At 40.1% G+C, this 21,932-nt stretch overlaps 1 protein-coding gene across 1 annotated transcript in view; it reads left to right on the top strand.

Annotated features, from left to right (window-relative positions):
• The window catches only part of cadm2b (cell adhesion molecule 2b), a 213,347-nt gene that overhangs the window by 91,491 nt on the left and 99,924 nt on the right, over positions 1–21,932 (top strand). Inside the window, exon 3 of the mRNA XM_046073852.1 lies at positions 6,047–6,087. Coding sequence (XP_045929808.1) covers positions 6,069–6,087 — 19 coding nt within the window. The 5' untranslated portion in view covers positions 6,047–6,068. The remainder of the gene's footprint in view (positions 1–6,046; positions 6,088–21,932) is intronic.

The raw sequence follows: 21,932 nt of genomic DNA, 5'->3' as shown, positions 1-21,932 counted from the left end.
TTAAGTGACAGCAGTAAAACAGACAAGTTGACACACCCTGCCAAACAAAATACTCTAAAATGTAATTAAGGTGTTCTTAGTTATGAGGAATATTCTGATTGATAATTATTTTTACAGCCGTTGACCCTTTTCACAAACTCAAGAGACAGTTGTGGATAAAAGGCTCTAAAATAAATCTTTCCTCTCCAATTTTCTCCTAGATTTGAATACTAAAGACTGATGAAGAGGTGATAACCTGCTCAGTTAACCTCCATTCTTTTTGTTAAGTGATTTTTGAAAAGGAGTCCATAAAGCATTTCGAACCCCCGTGGGTGCCATCATGGAGTTCTGCTCATCTGGCAACGTAACATGGATCATTTGTTTTGAGATACAACTGATTAGCTTTTATTTACTGAAATTCAGTCTGCTTTGACAAGCTGCTCTCTTGATACAGGAAGTACAGTGTAATGGGCTCGACAAATGGTGGGTGACAGAAGAAAAAGCCTGCTGAAACACGCCACCCCCATGTGATGGACTCAACAATCGGCTGGCAATGAATGCCGCTCCATAGCGGATCACTGTTCTAGTTGAGCTTGGTGAACAGCTTGGTGAATGGTTGTTGTAGAAAAGGAAAGAAATTTCATTACCTTGTAAGGAAGTATAGAATGGTATTTTTTTTTTTTAATTATGATTCTGTACATATTGAGCATTTAGATCGGTTGCTGTGTTGCAACACTAGACAGAAGAAATCAGAGGCAGGCATAATCACCAAGCAGTTATCTTGTTAGTAAATGTAACCAGCACTCCTGGGTCGATATCAGGCACAAATGATAAGAAGTTGAAAAGTTTTCTGCTTTGATGGATTGAATTGCAAACCTGCATATTAAAGGAACATTAATATAACATATTAACATAAAGGAAAATTTGTGAGATCCAGGATCTCGAGAGGCTGTGAACAGATGACTCATGACTATTATTAAGACTTTATTGGATCATTATTGCCTTTATTTGATAGTATTGTGGAGGCGGACTGGACACATGGGGAGGGAGAGGTCTGTGGCTTGTAAGGGTGCAACGAAGAATCAACGTAGATGATTAATGAGTTGCCAGCAAATGTAATTGTCGATTAATTCATCACATCAGCTTTATAGATTAAACTGTAAAGTTAGTAATGTCAGCGACGGTATTAACACCTCCACAACCTAAAACATCCAAAGTGTGGCAGCATTTCACTCCAAAAAGGTTAGGAACTGCAGCATTTGCAAAGCTGACCATTCGTGGCATAGGAGCACACCAGTTATGCTGGAGCATCTGAAGAGAAGGCATGTAATGTTGACTCTCTGGATGATGAAGAATCGTCTATGTAAGCCAGTTAGCAAGCTAGCTAGCTTAATGTTAAAAGCCATGTTACTTCACGTTATGAGCTGTAATGTGTTCTATACATTTTCTCTTGCTCAATGACTTGATAATGGCGTAAGGACTAGCAAACAATTATTGCACACAACAATCCGTTTTATCAGATCTGTCCTCCAGGTGGGTAATTTGAGGTGGTGGCTATTTCGCCCCAGATTCTCTTTAAATAAATTGTTGTCCAGGGTTGTTAGTTGTTAGGAAGAGTTGTTAGTCGTTCCTAACGACAACCAGGAACACTAACAAACCAGCAGTATTGACGATCCTGGCAAACCACCCCACTGAGGTTAAATAGCGGAGTTTCCCTGCCAGTCAGTCAGAACTTAAGAAGAGGGACGAAACATCTTCCAGTATCTTCAACCAAGTCCAGTTGCCCTGGACTTTAACCTTCGTTGGATAACTATGACCTGGATGACTAAGAGTCTTCAGACATCTTGTCCAGTTAGGGGAATTTTATCAAGTTTGTAAAACGCTGTCAATTACACATTTGTTATTATTTTCCCTTCTTGTAAATTTTGGCAGATGTAATACTAACTTATTCCTTTCTTTGTATAAACATATTGTGTCAGTTTGTCCCAGAGGTGTTGCAGTACCGTCATGTAAGCTACTCTATTACGAGATAAATTATATGCCTTGTTAACAGATCAGCTGCACAGCTGAGTGCATCGCACACTGTTGCACACACAGTTATTTCTTACTGTATATACCTGTTTGGTCGATGAAAGAACTTGATTTCAGTGTAACATTCTGTTGCTATAGCAGAAACATCCATTAAAAGCCTAAAACAACCTCAAACAAAATTTTGAAGCTGATAGCTAAATGTGAAGCACTGAGTAATTCATAATCCGAAAAGTTGGTAGACCTAGTGACTGTATGCAAACTTCAGAAGCTGCTGTTTCCTGGTATGTGTCTGAGACCACTAGGTAACAGCGCACCCTGTTTTTTGCCCTTGTTTTATTGAAATGAATACAGGAGAGGAGAATTGGCCTACTGTGTCTGATGCTTTAACACCCCCTTGAGTTATAGGTGCCACAGACATTTTACTGAAACACCTATTTAAAAGAAATATTCTCAACCAGTAAACATTTCAACTCACACACAGACCAAGTAGTGAACTGATGCAACTATTTTCCAGATTTGGAAGACAGCCGATGGTAAATCGGCTGTCTTCCAAATCAGGTCAGCTGTAATTCAACTGCAGTTGTCAAGTTATAACACTGGAGGTGCTGCAGTATTCACCTGTTCTGTAAATCTTGAGAATGCACATCATCATAAAAAAACAAGCAATGAGGAAGGGAAAGTGTGTCAGTGTCCATGAGTGTTTGTGTGTGTGTTTGCAGCTAATAATCCAGCAGCACACAATGGCTGTGATGCTGTCTGACAGTGGCTCTGTCCCATTTATGAGCATTGTGAGAATTACACCTCTTTACACTCACCCAGCAAACACCCACAGCCTTGTTTGACATCACCTCATGTGGCCCTCTGTTAGTTATGAATGAATTGTGTTTAACTGGGGTAATGGTGGCTACCTTTGTGAAGAGACATTATTGGGCCTTGCAGGCAACGTGAATGTTCAGAGGAGGTGTCATGTCCCCGTAGAAGTGGCCATTGTGAGATAGTTTTGATGTGTCCCCGTGGCTGTTATGGTTTGCCTCTGTTGCTTAGTAAAATCACAACAGCAGCCAAAAAGTAAGTCAGGCTTTCATTTAGGTTATTTTTTGAAGTCCCCTTTTTTTGCCAGGTGTGTTTTAAGGTTTTGTCAATCAGAAAGGATGTAAGGTCTGAGGTCACGAGGAAAATGCATTTGACTTATAAATACACGTACAAGACCTGTAATCTGTAATTAAAATAATTGTGTTGTTTCGTAGTGTTTTTCTCTTTCTCATGAATAACTCGCTGGTTACAGACAATGTGACATCATGGCATGGTGTTTCCTTCATATATTGAAAGCACATACAAGTCACATTCATTGGCCTTAGGCATAAATTTAAGTGTGATTGTTGAAGCCCTATGATTAACTGTGGAGCTGTCCGTTTTGCTCAGTGTATGCTGGGATTGTCTCCGTGACCCTGAATAACAATAAGGAAGTGAATGAATTATTTATTTATATAATTTCCCCGTCTGATTGAACCAGCTACAGTATGTACAAACTAGAGTGTATTTTGGATGTGATGCATTGTCCTCACAGTAAATGATGTGGCTTCCCTTTCTATCCCATTAGCCAAAGTCCGCGTCTAATGCATCCTCTGTTGGCAAGTAAGCTTCTGAGATTTTTGTCTGCCCTTTGTCGTACTTCAGCTGTTGGATAGTGCCAAAATCTCTTGTTCGCCCTGTATGAAATAAAACAATTATAAAATACAGCTGTTGATTGTTATTATTTAAAGAGAATGTCTTAAAGAATTCAGTGTTAGAGGTTATTTTCACTGTTTGAATTACTTGAACATCAGTATCCTTAAAGGTTATTTTCTTCATAATGTAATCTTGCAGTTTGGATTAATGCCATTATTTCTTCTGCCAAAAGCCATTGATGTTTTTCCTTGTTTGCCCAAAAGTAAAATTGCTATGATTGTCACACTTATGTCTGTTCAAATGCCACAGTTTTTTGTCAATGTTTTTTTTACATCCATGGATCATAAGTTATTTATTTATTTATATATTTTGAAAACAAGATCCATTTGTTTTGACAGATGCTTGTTCTGGGGCAGCGGCCAAAGCTCAGCTTGATTTTCTGGATTGTCACACAAGACTTGGTGGTTTATACTTTGTTGTCAGACAAACAAAATTGTTCATTTGGCACATTGGTGAATAATTATCTCTCCTCAAAGAGATGTAATTGTTGAACTTGTTTTGGTTGGGGGTTGAAAATGCTGGACACCGATTTTTGTTTGGAACAGTTCTTTGGCCTACTTAGTTAGTTTGGCTGTCACATAAAGCCCAGATGTAGTTCTAGTGCTGTTTTAAAATACTGCAGAAGGCTACTGCAGAAAGATGAATTAAGTTTGGATTCCAGGGATATTTGGACGGTGTAATCACAAGAATAACAGCAGCCATATTTTGGAAGATTGAAGAAGTTTTCATTTGCTTCAGGCGCAGTGGTTTAGTTTGTGTCTGAGCTGATGTTGTGTTTTGAGCAGAAGAATTACTTGTGGGAGATATAAGCCGGCCGATCAGGAATCCCTTGAGATTTGACAAGTCATGCCCTTCATGCAGTAGCTGTTAATTATGTGTTTAATCGTTTAGGATGTCTTTACTTTCAATCTTAATAACTCACCCTTTCCCCTCAAGCACTTAATAAACGCTGCAGATTAGCAGTCATGTTTGAAGGTATATCTCTAAAGGTGACGACAATGTCATTTTTACTGGGTATAAAAATTGGTGCCTGGCAGAGATTTTTTGCGGGCGTATAATGGAGTCAAAATGCATGTGATTTGGAAAGGTAAGTAGAATCGCATCTATTTACTGTTGCTGCGACAGCCCCAAGTGATCAGATTTAATCCTTGCAGGTAGTTAATAAGCTTTTATCACTGAAGAGGTTTGTTCCCTTCTTTGTGTGGGGATGGAGCTGTGAATGAACACACTGCTCTCTTCGCTGACGGGTGTGTTTATTCAACTGTTTAACGTCAATTCAAAGGTCCTGCCTGCTCTAAAAGCCCTCTTTAGGGATCAACAATGCACAGATGATTCTGGGTTGATTGAGCCTCGAAATTTGAAAGCTAATTCTTATTAATTTTCTTGTTTTCACTGTTTTTCTGCAATTATTAATGTTACCTGGTTTCTTTAAAAGTAAGATCAGTTTTATTTGGTCAGGAGCGTTAACTTCACAGTTTACAGTCTAAACTAAAATTCAACTTTACCTCAGAGGACACCCAGAAAATGTGTTGCAGTCTTGGGTGTGCCACATTTTTCCGCCCACCATTTTTGGATTGAGTGCTGCTTCATCGCTTGAGCTTTATTTTCCTAGCTTTGATAACGTTGAATTGTAGCAAATCTTTTTATCCACACAGATGTTTGCAGCGGTAGTTAACAGTTCACACAGCCCTGCTTCGGTAGCTGGCGTTACCTCTGAGGACTGGTTCAATCACAGGAGGCTTTCATGTGTCAAAGAATTTGAATAGTGACCTCTGTGACTCTGTGGGCACACTGGAGATGTGTTCTGCAGGTTGCAACGCTAATCTTGGCTGAAGTCTAAACAGGGAATTTATTAGCACTGCTGCGTACATGCATAACAAATTCCCATCACAGGCACATTTTAAAAGCTTTTGAGTATTCTGGAGGTGTCTGCAAGGATATTTGGAGGTGAGTTTAATTAGAGCACAACTCCCCTCTGCAGTGCTGGCAAAAGAATGCATAATAGCTTGAAGACACAAGAAAGCCGCTTTATAAGCTTGTCATGGTTTTGATTTCTTTACTCTTTACTTTATTTCTTTACTGTCTTAGAAAGTTATTTAGTTTCTACACCTTCTCTCTGTTATGGGCAGGACAAGTATTATGGCAGACATTAAATAACCTTTTTCACTTCAGATTGTGATGTAGTATTAAGTTCTCCTCCGGCACTCATATGTCTTACAAAAAATAGATGTCTCTGTCTGCGTGTGGCTTGTATGTAAATGCAGTGTTCAAATATGAGCTGAAGCAATTGATTTTTCTTTTCCTCTAGGAATGAGCCAGCAAGAGTCAGCATGACAACACAAAGGAAGGGTAATTGTTGGTCACGTATATCTTAGCCAAATGTTGGCTCCTCAAACATCACAGCAAGTAATGGAAGTGGGCCAAAGAATAATTCATTATCATGCAGCTGCCAAAGCCATTGCAGCCATGACCTTAGTAAAATATAGGAACACATACATGACATTTTATATTAGTGTTCAAATAACAGTGAATAAAATGAAACAAATGTTCATTATCTAAACACGGTAATTGCCAGATTAAAGAATGTTGTATATGTATGTGATAATAGATGGCCATGTACATGCCTCTTTTTAATTACAGAAAATTTCCAAGACTATAGAACAGTGTTGCTTTTATACTGAGCTCGACTAAAATCTCATCACTGGGTTAATGGAGTTTAAACATGATCATGAAGATTTCCCCGTTAAAGACTTTGCATGGATTGAGCATACCTGTGAGACAGTTTTCAGAGTGAATGACAATTTTATTCCCAGATTAGTCAGAGAGGATTAGGAGCAGTGAGCTTACTCGCTCAGCTCAAATACGGAGATGGAAGCGTGTCGGTTAGTGAGAACAGTCTGTTTCTGCACACCTTTTATCATGATACAAGGCACCATGTTTATGCTCTCTGACAACGTCAGATGTGTGTCAATCAGCGTTTTCAGTTTTGTTTTTCCACCACCCCAATTTTAGAATATTAAAGGTAAAATCTGTACTATTTCTACTCTCACATGGCACAAAACTGAATTAATGCTGTATATCTGCAGGGATGTTAACCACACCTTAACAATGACTTTGCTACAGTTTGAAATTCCTTACTTTCAAAATAAAAGTTTCAGCCAATCACAGTTTTAAACCAAACATACAAATGCAAAGCAGTTATTACTGCAGTATTTGCACAAGATATGTATATTTGCTCTTACAAGTGATATGCAGTAGACGTAAGACTTTGTTGACATTATTGAAGACATTATTGTTCGATCTCTGTTGTTTGCTAATGTCAAAATATGACATTAGAATTTGTATTGAATACAGTTTCTGTAAACTTTAAACAACAGATGGTGGTCCTAACTCTGTGAGCCTTCCCAAAGTCAATACATAAATACTGGCATATTGCATACCTTAGCCCTAGCGGCAGTGAGTTTAAATTTTATCTGAGATTATGGGATATCTTTTGCTGTAGCTTTACCAATACAATGGAGGTGAATTAAATTTGGTTTGTGATGAAAATTGATGAGTGATTTTCTTGGGTCATCTAGAGACGCAAGATTAAAATGTAATGGGGTGGTGATGGTGCAGTGGATAAGACACATGCCTTTGGTGTGAGACACCTGGGTTCAATTCCCCACTGTGACACATCCACCATTGTGTCCCTGAGCAAGACACTTAACCCCTAGTTGCTCCAGCAGCATGCAACCTCTGACATGTATAGCAATTGTAAGTTGCTTTGGATAAAAGCGTCAGCAAAATGAATAAATGTAATTTTAAATGCTTTAAGCAATATAACCAAAAATATATTCACCTCCATTGTATTGGGTTGACTGTTCAGCTACGAATATCTAAAAACTTTGGTACATGAAACCAAAAATTCTGTATCTGCACGGCTCTGCTAGGGGATTTATGTGAACTGATCCTTTAACATTGCTTTTACCATATGGCCTTCATTGTAATTTCTTTTATTATATATAAATATGAAACACTTGACAGACCTTGGTTGTTTCAAAATGTATTCCTTGCTATCCTGGAAATTAATATGAAACAAAAATGAAAGTGACCAGCAGGGCACCAGCTTTAGTTACTTAGACATACGAGGTGAATATAAAACTAGAGGTTCTATTGTGTTTGTTCCAAGTCTTTCCGTGTATGACAGGTTTCCCCATTCTCTATTTTGCATGGAGCATTTTGAAGGAGGATTGAGAGCGCTGTTGTTCTCTGTAGTGAACACTGAACATGGAAGCAGAGCAGAAGGGTGACCCCTCTCTCTGTTTCTCTCTTGATGTGGCGTTCAGGTATGAATCAGACAGCCAGCTGTGACGGCTGATCATGGAAGCTGTCAGCCAGAGAACTTTTCAAGGCAGTCCAGGTTGATCGCCAACTGCTTCCAAGCAAGATTGATGCCAGGACTGCGCTGAAGGATTGCTCTCTGGTGCAGTCATTGGGCACAGAGATTGAGGCTCAGCCATGGCAGAGCAATGGTGAGATGACTCATCACCTGAGAATTATATGGAGAGAAGGGAGATGGAAAACACAAGGCCCATGTTCAATCAGTCTTGTTTACTAGAAATTCCCAATGAGCACCAAATTGGAGGATCAGAGTACAGTAAAACGGGAAGCGTGGAACCGACTTGCTTTTAATACACAGTGCTGCTGTTTGTTCGACTGTAGATTTTGTGTTTTTACTGAATGTTGCTTGATGTGCTGAATAGCACAATATCCCAGTGGTTCGCAATCAACACAAAAATAATGGCTCAAACTAACGGCAGCAAAGCCCATATTCCCAATGCTTTTCACAATTTTGTTCAACAATGAACCATAGAAAACCCTAGTTAGATTCTATAGATGGAGGAAAACAAGCATCAGGGGCTTAAAAAGATGCATTTCAGCAGACATTTGGCAGTTCAGCTGAAACAGGATTCTGTGTACACAGTTGCAGTCCACAACAGGTTTGTTTAACAGTGCATGGTATGGGGTGGAGTGCTGCAGTGTCATTGTGCCACAAAGAAATGTCAAATGTTGTGTTAATATTTGGTTATGGTGCATCCATAATGTGGCTCTTGATAAGAAAGGCATTTGTATTCTCATTCTCAGACTGATACAGAGTTTTATTCAATAACAGTTTTTCATGATAAAAGCGTTGTCATTCTGTACAGACATAGTTTAAAAAAATGGCATATACCTATATTTCTTGCTTCATTTATTCTTTTTTATTGTCCATCATTCATGACTTTCATCCCCTCGTCGTTATATTTGACTTCACAAATGTGACTCATGGCCATGATTTTTTTTTGAAGTATAGATGGGCTCTCCAGACAATTAATTTACTGAAGTGAACGATTAGCTCTCTAAACAAATTCCTCTACCTATTCCTACCAAGGAGGACTGAAGGTCATCCATCTGTCTGGCTCCATTTTTCCTATGCTTTGTTGTTGAGTTGCTTTTCCAATATGTGAGGAGAGTCATTCCGTTCAATACACCGCCTGCCCCGGCACTACTGCTCGGCACAGTGATAAATCACAACACAGAGAAACAGAACTTTATTTGCATTCAGCTTCCATCCACTTTTGAAGCTGCGGATTTGGAATTGAATTTTTTCCCCTCCCAGCTCTCTCTTTCTCTTCAGTAAGAGGCTATGATCTCAGAGCTCTGAGCTATCTACCTTGTTTTTCCGGGGAAACCTGATTCAGTTTGAATCTCTTAAAGCACATCGAACATTTGCATACCCATATAAATGCCGCTTGCAGGTTACGGTGTTCTCAGCTCAATAGCAGGAAATCCATATGGGGAAAAATCAGTTTTAGTGCAGTAGTCTTTCAATCTAGCAAAAACATTAGAAAGCTCATGGTCATTTATGTCACCATAAGTTATGGTGATTACGGTGGGAAGAGAGAGCGGCTGGGGCATGCCCAGAGGATGCAACCCGCCACCAGATTTTGGAAGATAAACAGCGGGGCATGTGGCAGGATGTTGACTGGCTCCCTCCTGGCTTTGCAGGCTGCAAAGGGAATCTATCACGTCAAAGAGGCCATAGCCTCCAGCACGCTCCAGATTGCTCCCTCTGCATACATACGTACACGTGTGCATGCACACACACACACACACACACACACACACACAAACTCTCTCTCTGCCTGCTCAAGAGCTGGCCCCTTCCACTTGACCGCTCTCTGTGGCAGAGAGGGTATATACTCTCCATGACAGTGGCACTCTGTTGGCCTCCTGGAGATGGAGCTCAGTCCCTCCAACCTGCCTCTCTACCGAGAGCTGGCCCGCCTCGTGTGCTGTGACCTTCATGTCCTACAAGCAGAGGTGAAAAGCCGAACAATCCTGGAACGACACCTTCCATCCAGCCTCATGCCGTTTCCTCTATTTGCTTGTTCTGAACAAATTAGAGATAATTTTGTATTCATCTGTGAGTCAAATGAGTCAACAGGGTCGCCGGTGTAGAGCCAGGCTAATCTGCTTTGCTCGATCCTGTTTGAAAATGACTGACAGAGTGCTGATAAAGCCCGAATAAATTCAAAGCTCAGGCCACTGGTTCCAAATGCCAAGAGACTGTTCCTCCTGGATTGCATTTCTCTGTAAGCCACCCTTTGGAAAACACTGATCTCCCAATATTTTTCAACTTTATTTATCTCGTTTTATTTATTCAAACTTACACCAGGGATTCATACTAAGGATGTGCCCTTCATTTCTAGGATGCCATATTCAGTTCACCCCATGTTGAAAAGAAAAAATAATTATTAGTATTTAATATATTAGTGATATATGTTGTAATTTAACACAATTGAACACGTGAACATACGTCCAAACAGTAGGGGTGGGAATCACCAGAGGCCCCATGATACGATATTATCACGATATTTATGTTGCGAATCGATTTTATTGCGATTTTAAATATATTGAGATATATTGCAATTTATTACCTTTTTCCAACTTCCAATTAGGTCCCTAAAGTCAAACTTTGTCAACATCTGTTTATCTAAAAAGATACATTTCTCAGTTTGTTCATATCACTTTTTCAGTCCTCTAAATGGTCCTGTTAAGTTTTCTAGTGGACTAAAAAAGCAATAGATTTTATTATTCTAGTACCAAAAACTTCCATCTGCAATTAATATAATAAAATATCGATACTTGGCGTCCGTGTATCAATATAGTATTGCCATGGCAAATATCACGATACTATACTGTATTGATTTTTTTTTTTCCCCCCACCCCTACCAAACAGGTCTGTGAAGTCATCCAGGTCATAGTTATTCAAAGAAGGTTAAAGTCAAGGGCAACTGAACTTCGTTTAAGATACTAGAAGATGTTTGGTCCCTCATCCAACAGACTTCTTCAGTTCTGAAATGACTAGTAGGCAAACTCAGCTATTTAACCTCTGTGGGGTCGTTTGCCAAGATCATCGATACTTCTGATTCATTAGTGCTCCTGGCTGTTGTAACGACAGTCTTTATGGTCTTTGGAACCACCCCAGGCCAAGTCTGAATGACCACCGTTGGCATCTTCACTTGAGGCCAAAAGGTAATGCGTAAGTTTCCTGGGAAGTGATGAAAGGACAGCATTGTAAGTGGGGGATATGTGGTGGCGTAGACCCCCTCGTCTGTTCAGCGATGCCTTCTCAAGCCTGGTGTAAATGGCTTCCTTGACACCTCTTTCAAACCATCCATCCTCTCTGTCTAAAATGTGCACCTGGTGACAAACGAGTGTCCTTTATCCTTCAGATTTAAATAAACTGCTGAGTCTTGACCTGAGGAGTTAGCGCTTCTCTGTTGAGCCATGCGTTTGTGTAGTGGTTGTTTAGTTTCCCCTATATACAGGTCTGTGCATTCCTCACTGCATTGGACCACATACACTAGATTGCTTTTCTTGTGTTTGGGGGTGCGGTCTTTGGGGTGTACCAGAATCTGTCTTAGCGTGTTCTTGGGTTTAAAAACACGGGAACATGGTGTTTGTTGAAAATCCTCCTGAGTTTCTCTGATACTCCAGACATGTATGGAATCACAATGTTGTTGCATTTGACCTTTTTTTTCCCATCCCCTGTACTGTTGGTCTTCTTCCTGGATTTTGTGGCTGTTTTCACAAAGGTCCATTTAGTGTACCCACAGGTTGTAAGTGTTCAGGTGCTTCCATTCCTTCTTTCTGGTTGTGCACTTGTTGGTATGTTGTCCGTTCTGTGTTGCAGACTTCTGATGATCCCTAGCTTATGTTCCAGTGGGTGGTGGGAAAAAGTATAGGTCGGTGTGTGTGGGTTTATTGTAAACCCCAATTTGAAGGCAGCTGTCCTCTTCAATGTGTACACAGTCAAGGAATGCCAGACTGTTGTTGTGGACATCTTCTTGTGTGAACTTGATGTTACTTTCCACGGTGTTGATGTGTTCTGTGAAGGTTTGCACTTCCTGAGTTTTAATTTTGACCCAAGTTTCATCCACATACCTGTACCAGTGGCTCGGTGCTGTTCCTCTGAAAGAGTTGAGGGCTTTGCTCTCCACTTCTTCTGTGTAGATGTTAGCCACAATAGGGGATACTGGTAAGCACATGGCACAGCCATGCTTCTATCTATAGAATCCTCCTTTGTACTGGAAATAGGTGGAAAGTTGTTATGGTCACCTAAGGTCAAGTTTGAAATACCGGTGTTGGCATTGTCACATGAGGCCTCCATATGAGATGTCATGTGATATGTTATCAACATGTCATGTTCATAACAACCGCACAGAGGTTAAATACCTGGGACTCCCTGCAAGTCAGTATGAATGAGGAAGCCTCTTGGATGAGAGGCGAAACGTCCAAGACCAAGTGCCCTTGATTTTAACTCTCCTTGGATAACTATGACCTGGATATGTGAGAATTGTCAGACATTTGAACATCTGTTATCATTATAAATACATAAGACTTCAACAACTGTAGAAGTGTAATAACTTGTAACTTATGCAGTGACAGAACTGGATTAAAGTTTTTACTGTACATTGTGCCATTTGTAAATTGCATAAAAAATAAGGGTTTTCCCCAATTCTTAAGGGACTTCAAGCTTCTACACAATTCTGTGGAAAGACTGCACTGTTGACTCTGCTACACGGATTTACATTACATCACCATAATTAAGAAAGTTTTACTTAAACAATGTTTCCCGTTTCAAGAGATAAGGTTTTGTAATATTGTGAGCATGGATGTTTAGAGCAAATACTAAACTTCAGTGTACTTAAATGCCTCTATATGGGTTTCAATATAGGTTGTCTAATAAAACATATAATATATTGTACTACATTTATGTCTTCTTTAGTCCTACCAGCAAATACTGTAGCATGATATTATAATTAGAATAATGTATATTTAATAGGGGCGAAACGATTCATAAATCAATTCGATTACTAAAATACATCTACGGCATCAAGGCTTTGTTCTATATAGCACACTGTTTCGCACGGACATTTATTACTGTCGCACATTGCGCTTACCTGGTTGAACACGGCGTGATTATGATGACACTGTTTGCAAAGTGGAGGAAGAGAGAGAAAATAGCGAGGGTGAAAGTGTCCAAAGTATGGGATTATTTCCAGCTAAAAGAAAACAGCTCTGTAATGTTACAATCCGTCCACCGTAAAACGAAACTTATGTCAACTAACGTTACCGAAACAGCACGACGGCACCTGATCAGAAGCACCCGGTGTTATGCCAGCAGACCACAGACAAGGTAACAGTAACAGCAACTTTAGCATTTAACTGAAATCACGATTGATTGTTAAGCTGAACGCTAGCCAAAGTAAGCCGCAGTCCTTTGTTTGTTGTTTCCTGGTTGGGCTGTGAGTTTGTGTTGTAACATCACAGTGATGAGTTAACTGGGTGTCGGGGAGCTACATCTTAGGATAACTTGTGTAACACTTGGGTGATGTTTGTGTTGGTAAAGCAGTTGTCTGGTCCTAATACTAAAGTTATAAATACTAACATTCACTGTCTTACCAATAGCTTCAAAACCAACTGACCAGCTGTAGTTTTATTTTTGAAATTAGATTTACAGCCAATAACTCCTAATTAGCACACATATGAGACATAACCACTATCCCTGAGATTGGCTTTAGTCAAATGCATGTTTATTTAATAAAAATGCAATTATTAACCACAAGTATCACTATGGAGCAATGCTTTGATGAGTTGGTTTGCTGTTGTATTTGTATCTTGTGAATGCACATGAGCATGCAGTGCCAAAGTAAACATAGATTTAAATCATGCAGATTACAAAATATTTAAAAAGTCAGCTCTCCAAATATTTTATGAGGATGGAAATGCATTCAACACATTTCTATCACTATTGGTGGAAGGTTACCTGAAAACATACAGTATATATTAAAGTGACAGTGGGCAACAATTGAACACACAATGCAAAACCTACCATCTCTTACCTGGATCTTGGTGAGTCCTCTGGGCCTCCCTCATGACTGACTCGATCTCCCAAGAAATGGCCGCCACTACACACTTGGGGGGACGGATGGTGTCCGAGCTGGGCATGTCTGCGGGTGAATGGTGCATTCTGGACAGGGCGTTTGGTTACTGAGCTGGAATGAAATTCTCAGCCTTAACATATAGTCTGTTAAGAACTTGGCGGACATGACAAATGTCAACCAGGTAAACAAAAACAAATCGGTTCATCAAGGAGCCGGAGCCAGACACGACCACAGACAGGACATGACAGACAAAACTGACAGAGACAGCAGGGAAGGGAAAACGGAGAAAACATAAGGAAGGGAGAGGTGGCAAAGCCTAATCCTGACACTGACAAGGTTTGTACTGTTAATATGCTCAACTATTAAAGCTGGGTTTACTTATTTTTTTGAATCAGAGATTTCACGAATCCACTATCTAAATGTTAATTAATAAGCTAATGTTGACGTGCACGTTACAGAAACCGTGTTTCCATCACCATTTTTATGCGTATTTTGAAGTATCGCATTAGAAAAGGTTGATTGAAACAGCTAAATTCAGGGTAAAAAATCCTTAACTTTGGTTTTGCCTTTGTCGAAAAAGAGTAAATGCGCTAAATGTTTCTGGTTTGGAACGCATATGTTTATTACAGCCATGTGGAACCGGCTGATGGAAACACACCTCATTTTTTTCTTTTTTGCGACATTTCAAAAAAATCTGATCCTGCAGATCTCGCTAATTTCAGGCCTATCTCCAAAGTAACCTTTCTGTAAAAAATCCTTGAAAATATAGTTTGCAGTCAATTAATGGCCTTGGAAGAGGACAATCTTCTCAAAGTTTTCCAATCTGGTTTTAAAACCCTGCATAGCACAGAATTGGCTCTTTTAAAAGTTTTTAGTGATATCCTTTTAGTTACTTATTCTGGGGATTGTGTCATTCTTGTGCTTCTTGATCTGACTGCTGCATTTGACATAGTGGACCATGAAATCCTGATCTCTCATTTGGAGAGGTGGGTGGGCATCAAGGGCATAGCAGTCAAATGGTTCAGGTCCTACTTGGAAGGTAGAACTTTCTGTCAGCTGTGGCTATTCTGTGTCCTCCTCTGCTCCACTCTTTTTTTTTTTTTTGATTGTATTGGTTTTAATGTATGGTTGTTATTGTTTTTACTTGTATTTTATGTATCGTGTGAGCTATGTATTTAGTGTCTTTCATTTATTATTCAGTACAGCACTTTGTGTCCACTTTGGATGTTTAAAGTGCTGTGTAAATAGATTTTGATTGATTGATTGAAGATTTCACATCTATGTGACAGACCTGGCTGAGCAGCAAGAGTTAGGTCTTTTAACTGCAGTGCAATGTGTTTGTGTAGTGAGTGAGTAGACGAGCAAATGAGAGAGAGTGAGTGGCAGAAAGTGACGCTGAAAGTGAGCGTATAATAAGTTGTTTGTCTGGCAGTAAATGTACAGTGTAGGAGTATAGGTCACAGTGTGTCCGTTATTTAAAGTATCTCTGTTGTTTCCATAACTGCTGGAAAATGAAGGCAGTTAGCGCTGGCTAACATTTCCCTATGCTTCAGACTCCGGCCTGAAGGCTGAGCAGGACTTGACGGGGTGGAGTCATGTGACGACACATGCAGTATCATGTTTCAAGGAAAGTATCATAAACACACACACAATATTAACAGGATTAAATAACCGACATGGGGAGGTTACGTCAGTTAGAGGCGCAAAATTTTGGTTTCTATTCCTAATAATTAATCTTCCAGCCCTAATTTAACGTACCCTTGTGAGTCCAAAAGAGAAGTTTCTGGTAGCAGACATGTAGCTTGACTGACAGAGCTAACTGTTCAGTATAATTAACACTCTGAAAAGTTTCTTGATAGGATTCCACTGTCACAGCACAGCAGCACTGGTTAAAGGATTTTCTTAGGAGTCACAAGTTACTCAAGTCATTAACATCACCACCTTCACATATATGGTTTTTTGCACTGCTGGCCTTAGCACCATCAAATACATTAAGCATGCCGTGATTAGATCTTGAGTGAAGGCATTATGTGAAGAATTGATTCGATCCTTTGAATAATCATTCTAGCTCTCTTTAATATAGTCAATACAGTGGGCTGTAATGAGTAGCATGCAAGATTGCATTAGAGGTCCTTCGACACATTGCTGGGTCCCAGATTGACTCGGGCTCAGACATCCCTCCTTGCTAGGCCTAATGAAGCATTGTGCACTCCCATGGCAGCCTACTTAATCTCCCCACTATGGCTGCATTGTTTCAGGAGGAACCCTGCGTTGGGAGGTTCGAAGTGTGAGCCCAACTTCCCATTAGGAGTTCCCAGAGTCAACATAAGGTGCCATCTGTTTACGTGTTGCAACTGGGGTTCAGTCAAAGTTGAATTCTGTTGTTTTAGTTGTTTGAGTGTTGATTTTTTTTTAGACTTTGATTGTTAAGTGTGACGCGCTGAATTATGTGTGGTGGTTCTCTAATTAGTGCAATTGTAACATCTGTAAAATCTTTGTACTCCTTTACCTAGATCTTTAACTTCTTACTGGACCACTGATGGCACAAGATAATAGGAAAATATTTTTTGGTTTTGTTGTTTTTGGGATAGGGTAAATCATAAAAAAATGTCTAGTTATTCTTTAATTAAGAGCATCTATGATGTTTCACAATCATCCACGTTATAGGGTATCTAAAAGTACAAAGTCAAATAGGATATCACAAATTATTTTACTATAAATATCTCTATTGCTGCATTTTTGCTCCCCTTCTAATGGGCATGATTTAGAACATTTAACGTGTTCCCTGTTCAAGCACTAGCACATAAGGACCTGGCACACACCAGTACTTTGAAAGACTATGGTTTTGACAGACAAATAACCATTTACATTTCTCTAATCTACAATATTTAAGAGGGTTAGAGAGTGTGCTGCAGTGTCACTCTCAGCACTGTTTGGATGATAGTTGCAGCAGAGATACAGAAGAGATGGATTTTTTTGTTGGTGGCTTCCACTGTAGGCTGGATCTGCTCACTTTGCCACATTGGAAGCCAGCAGCACGAATCCAGAAAAAAGTTTGACAGCTCCTTTGTCTCTGAAAATGCCGGCGCCCTGACACCGCTGAACGACGACTTGCTTTTCTTCTTTATGATTATAGAGTCAGCAAGTGCTTCGCCAGATGTCATCACACCATTCTGTTTATGTTGGCATGTTGCGGGGTGAAACATTGTTATAGAAATGCATTACCACCCTTCATTAAACTGAGACCAATTGCAGGCAGGATTATGTAAATGAACCCTGATATGAGAATCAGTATGCCCAGGACAGAGAGCCAGCAGTGCCAAGAAGAGCTGGCTGGGAAGCTCTCACTCTGAGCCAAGAGTCTCTGGCTCCAGCAGTGGAGAGCATGTGTTGGTCTCGATGTTGGAGTTACTTTGCATTTTCGCTGCTGACAGTCTTCATCATCCATTTGGAAATCGTGGAGGTAATTGGGGAATATGTCAGCAGAAAGATAAAAAGGTAGTCATTAACTCTTCTTGGAGAAAGCTTTCTTTCCTTATTGTTCTACAAATGCAGTGTAATGGTCCATTTTAAGAACAATCACAATGAAAATCAATCAAGTAATGACCTTAGCCATCTGTGCATCTTCCTGTTCTTTTATCACATCAGACTGGCTTGTTACAATCTGGCACGAACACATAGGTGCATACATATAGACACAGAGAGCGAGGCTGACACCCAGTCATTAGCAGCATATTTTTGGAGAAATCGCTTCTGTTCTGTTGCTGGAACTGTTGCAATTAATCTACACTGCTTGTTATTTTACAAAGAAATCTGAGCCTCCATGAAAAGCTGGCTGCATACTCCGTTGAAACAAAGGAATGGGTAAATTATATACAAATTCGTAGATGTATTAGACAATTGAAACTGTCTAATTTAGCATTTTACAATAACATTAAGTGGTCTCTGCCGAGTGAGACTAATCCTGTCGGCTCAGGGAGAGAGCAGTACCTGCGCATTAGCTCCTCTGCTCACATCCCCACACAATAAAGATGGACATCTTCCCAAGTGGGCACCACCAGGCACATTTTTAATATTCTTGCCATAAGGAAGAGCCTTTATAAGGAGCATCAGCATCGGAGTGTGTGGCTGTCCAGGGAAGTATAGTTCCACAGGGCTGACGGTAATGGCCATATTGCCGGCAGCTTTACCAGGGGAGGGATGAGTGTTGCTGGAGGCCACTGTCAGGAGAGGAAGGCTGAGCGCAGTACTTGTCATGGCTCCTGTATAAGAACCATTTTAAGATCCCTACTCCAACTTAGAGCGTTCCTGAGTATTGACGGAGGAAAATCCCACTGATATTAACTGTTGCTGCAACACCACTATGATGTCTCCTCTGTGAAATGATGATTAGATGACAGCAGCTGGAGACATGCTCCGGTTTGAAAATTAGACCCTATCAATTATTCAAAGATTCACCTGGCTTCTTTGCTCAGTTCCTGGCCCTAAGATTCTGAGACGCTCCTTTCGTATCTCTTTGGGATGTTCACGGCGTGGCAGAGGCAGCTTGTATGGATGGCTGTGTAAAACAAGAACAACATTAACTTTGACTGATGTCCCGTGTATCCATAATTAAACTGAACATCATCCCTAGGGCTAGATATATATCAGAAAAGATGAGTCAGGCTATGGGCCTGTGGAACAGCATGAAATAATGCCCTTGGTTTTTAGCACTTTGTCATGGAGCCGCAGATCACAATGTGCAGACCCCATGGCACCACAGACCACCACTGGGTAGTGGACATTATTACAGAACAGCCTGTGGGTCTGATGTGATATAGAGTTTACCCTGAGGATGTGCTACACAGACAGAAGAGCTGTTCTTCTTTTATGGTCAGTCTGTCAGTGATGTATTGTTCATAATTCAGAATGAGTGGAAATGTGTGGCTTTCTTTAATAGCCTTTAGCATCTCACAGTGCAGACTGTTGGTTTACTGATGTCTTTTTAAGTGCCTGGGCTCTTTCACTTTCTTTGATATCAAATTGTGTGTTTGCAGGATTGTGATGAAAGCCAAAATGGATCATAACACATTTCTTGTTTTTTTCCCCCCATGCACTATGTTCAATATATTTAGGTTGTTTGCAGGTCGTATTTACAGTCTGTCTTCCCTAGCTAGGGACAAACACCTTGCCTATAGCATAAGAGAATGGAAGGAGAGAAAATGGTTTTGATGGACGCATCACTGAGAGCTCCAGAGGACTGTCTGAGCTCTCTGTGAGGGATTTTTCAGAAGTTAGTGTAAGAAGTGCTTCTCACTTCAGCTAAGCACTTATGAGAAAAGGAAAATGTTGTGAGATATCATATGTACAGTACAATACCAGTGATATTGGTAAAGTTGCCAGAGCTGTTCTTTTTAGTTTTAGCATTGCTGTTGTCCAGTTTCCTTGAACCACAGTGCAAACCTGAATAGTCATTATAGTCATTCATATAGATAATTCATCCCTTGCATAATCAATTAACAGAGGCGTTTGCCATAGAGAATGACTGCTAAATCTAAGGTCAAAGAGAAGAAGGAAAGGAAGCTGTGAATTTGGTGCAACTGAACACTGATACTCAATGCCAACATATTGGGCAGCTCTGGTTGCTCTTTCTGGAAGCCTCCTGGGCCCCTCCAGGAGCAGAAACATGATCAGATTTATAGGGCAACAGCTGCCACCCTGCTTTCTTCAAGCTACTTGGCTGCAGGGAGATTTGTTAGTATTCACTCTCATCACTGATAATCTGATACCCATTTCTGACGGAGCAGTATAATGATAATTCTTAAGAGTGTCAGCTTATCCTTGACTGCTTCAGTAGACCAGTTAATTTAAGAGTGTGGCTTCCTAACCTCATACAATAGAAAAGCGCATAGTGTGTGCGTGTGTGATCATATGGATATTCTGGACGCAGCTGGAGGATTTGGGTATAGGGAGGTGATGAACTGGGGTCACACGCCGTAGCCGTCCTGATGCACATTGATCTGTCTGCACAAGGTTCATTGACTGTACAATCTTCAGTTTTTGAAATGCTCACAACGTACAAGTCTGTTGTAGATTTGGTAAATCTAGGTGGTATTTTGTTTTTATCAATCCATGTGCTGATTTATCTGTGAAAGGTAATTAGACAATTTCCATCACACATTGAGACAACTTGCTGAAGCAACCAGGCTTGTCAAATCCTGTAGCACCACTTCAAAAACCTTACTGTTTTAGTCTTGCTTTTTAAAATGTGTTCTTTCTCCTTCATTTAATGAGTCTTGTTTCTCTCCAACGCTAAGCACTTTATCTTTACCTGCTTTCTTTTCAATTTAATTTGGTTCCTGTATTTATTCCTTTTTAAATGTAAAGCACTTCAAACTTTATGTTGAGTATGAAATGTGCTTTATATATAAAAATATTTATTTATTTATTATTTATTTATTATATATTATTTAATTTGGTGTATGGCTATAGTTGCAAGTCTATTGTGATAATATTTTAAATAGTATCGGTATTACTGTCTTAGTAGTGGTAGTGCACAGGGACAACTCAAAGACTGAGAGCTGCTGACTTAAGTAAAAAATCTCAATACTTCCTCCTCCACTTCTAGTCCACAAGTAGTCACGTTAGTAAAAGTAGTAGGACAAGAAGGTGCATTTGTACCATTAGAAACAATTTCCATTCCCTAAAGAAAATACTGTCCTCTACATGGAGAAGGAGGTCTAAGTGTTGTGGCTAACTACCCCTACCATGTAAGTCTGTTTGGGCGGGAGAGTTGGAGGAGCTGTCGTAGTGAGTACGCTGGAGTCCTGGGAAGCCAAGGTTCGATAGTTCCAGTGAAAGAGAACGTTCATGCCGAGCCGATGATACAGTCAACTGGAACTTCAGTGATTTTTGTGCCTCTGTCTTCTGCCTGTGCTTCCTCGCCAAAATTGGATACCGTCCTTCTGTCATGAGTCATTGGTTCTTTTCAGAGATGTTAAACCTGTTCAGTCTGGCTCCTTCTTGTGTGCCTATGAAATTGAATGAACAGAACGCTTGTAGAAACAGAATAATTTGTTACTATTCATGAAAGAACATTGGTTTGCCTAAGTGATACTGTAGCTTTACCCCAAGTTACATCTTTTAACTTGTGAACAGAAAAGTACAACAAACAAGTGTTATTATCCAAATGCAGCTTGTTGATTCTTGAAAAAACAGGTCTTGTGGAGCCAGCAGACCACACTTTTACCCTGCCTTGACCCTCCTTAAACACACACACGCTGAGACACAGAAGAACTCATCTGGTGTTTCCCCAGTCGAGTAGCATACCTACAGTATAGCTCATTAGTTCTCTTTTTCGTCATGGATCTTGGCCCAGATGCTTATGCTATAGTAGTTCTGTCAGGCCAAGCTGCTGGTGTCAGAAATAATGGTACTGTAGGTGTATGGGTAAGAAAAGTGCTATGAGTGCACTTTCTATCCCTCTCCAAAAGAGGAATAATGAAGTACATGGTCCGTGTTCCCCATGGGAGGTGTAATTTCGTTTGCACACATGACAGTCTCTGATGTGCATTCCTTTCTCAGGAGCAGAGAACATGATTTATTTGCTCTGCTATTTTTGTCTGACCTAATTGGACATTATTCACATCACATCAATGACAGGTGTAAATGCACCCAAGCAATATCAAAGTTAAATGTTATTCCCCTAAGACTCAAAATATAGACTTTCAGTATGAAATA

The sequence above is a fragment of the Micropterus dolomieu genome, linkage group LG17, assembly GCF_021292245.1.
Source record: "Micropterus dolomieu isolate WLL.071019.BEF.003 ecotype Adirondacks linkage group LG17, ASM2129224v1, whole genome shotgun sequence".
Lineage (NCBI taxonomy): Eukaryota > Metazoa > Chordata > Actinopteri > Centrarchiformes > Centrarchidae > Micropterus > Micropterus dolomieu.
Note: the sequence above shows the minus strand (reverse complement) of the source record. Positions and strands in the feature narration are given on the sequence as shown.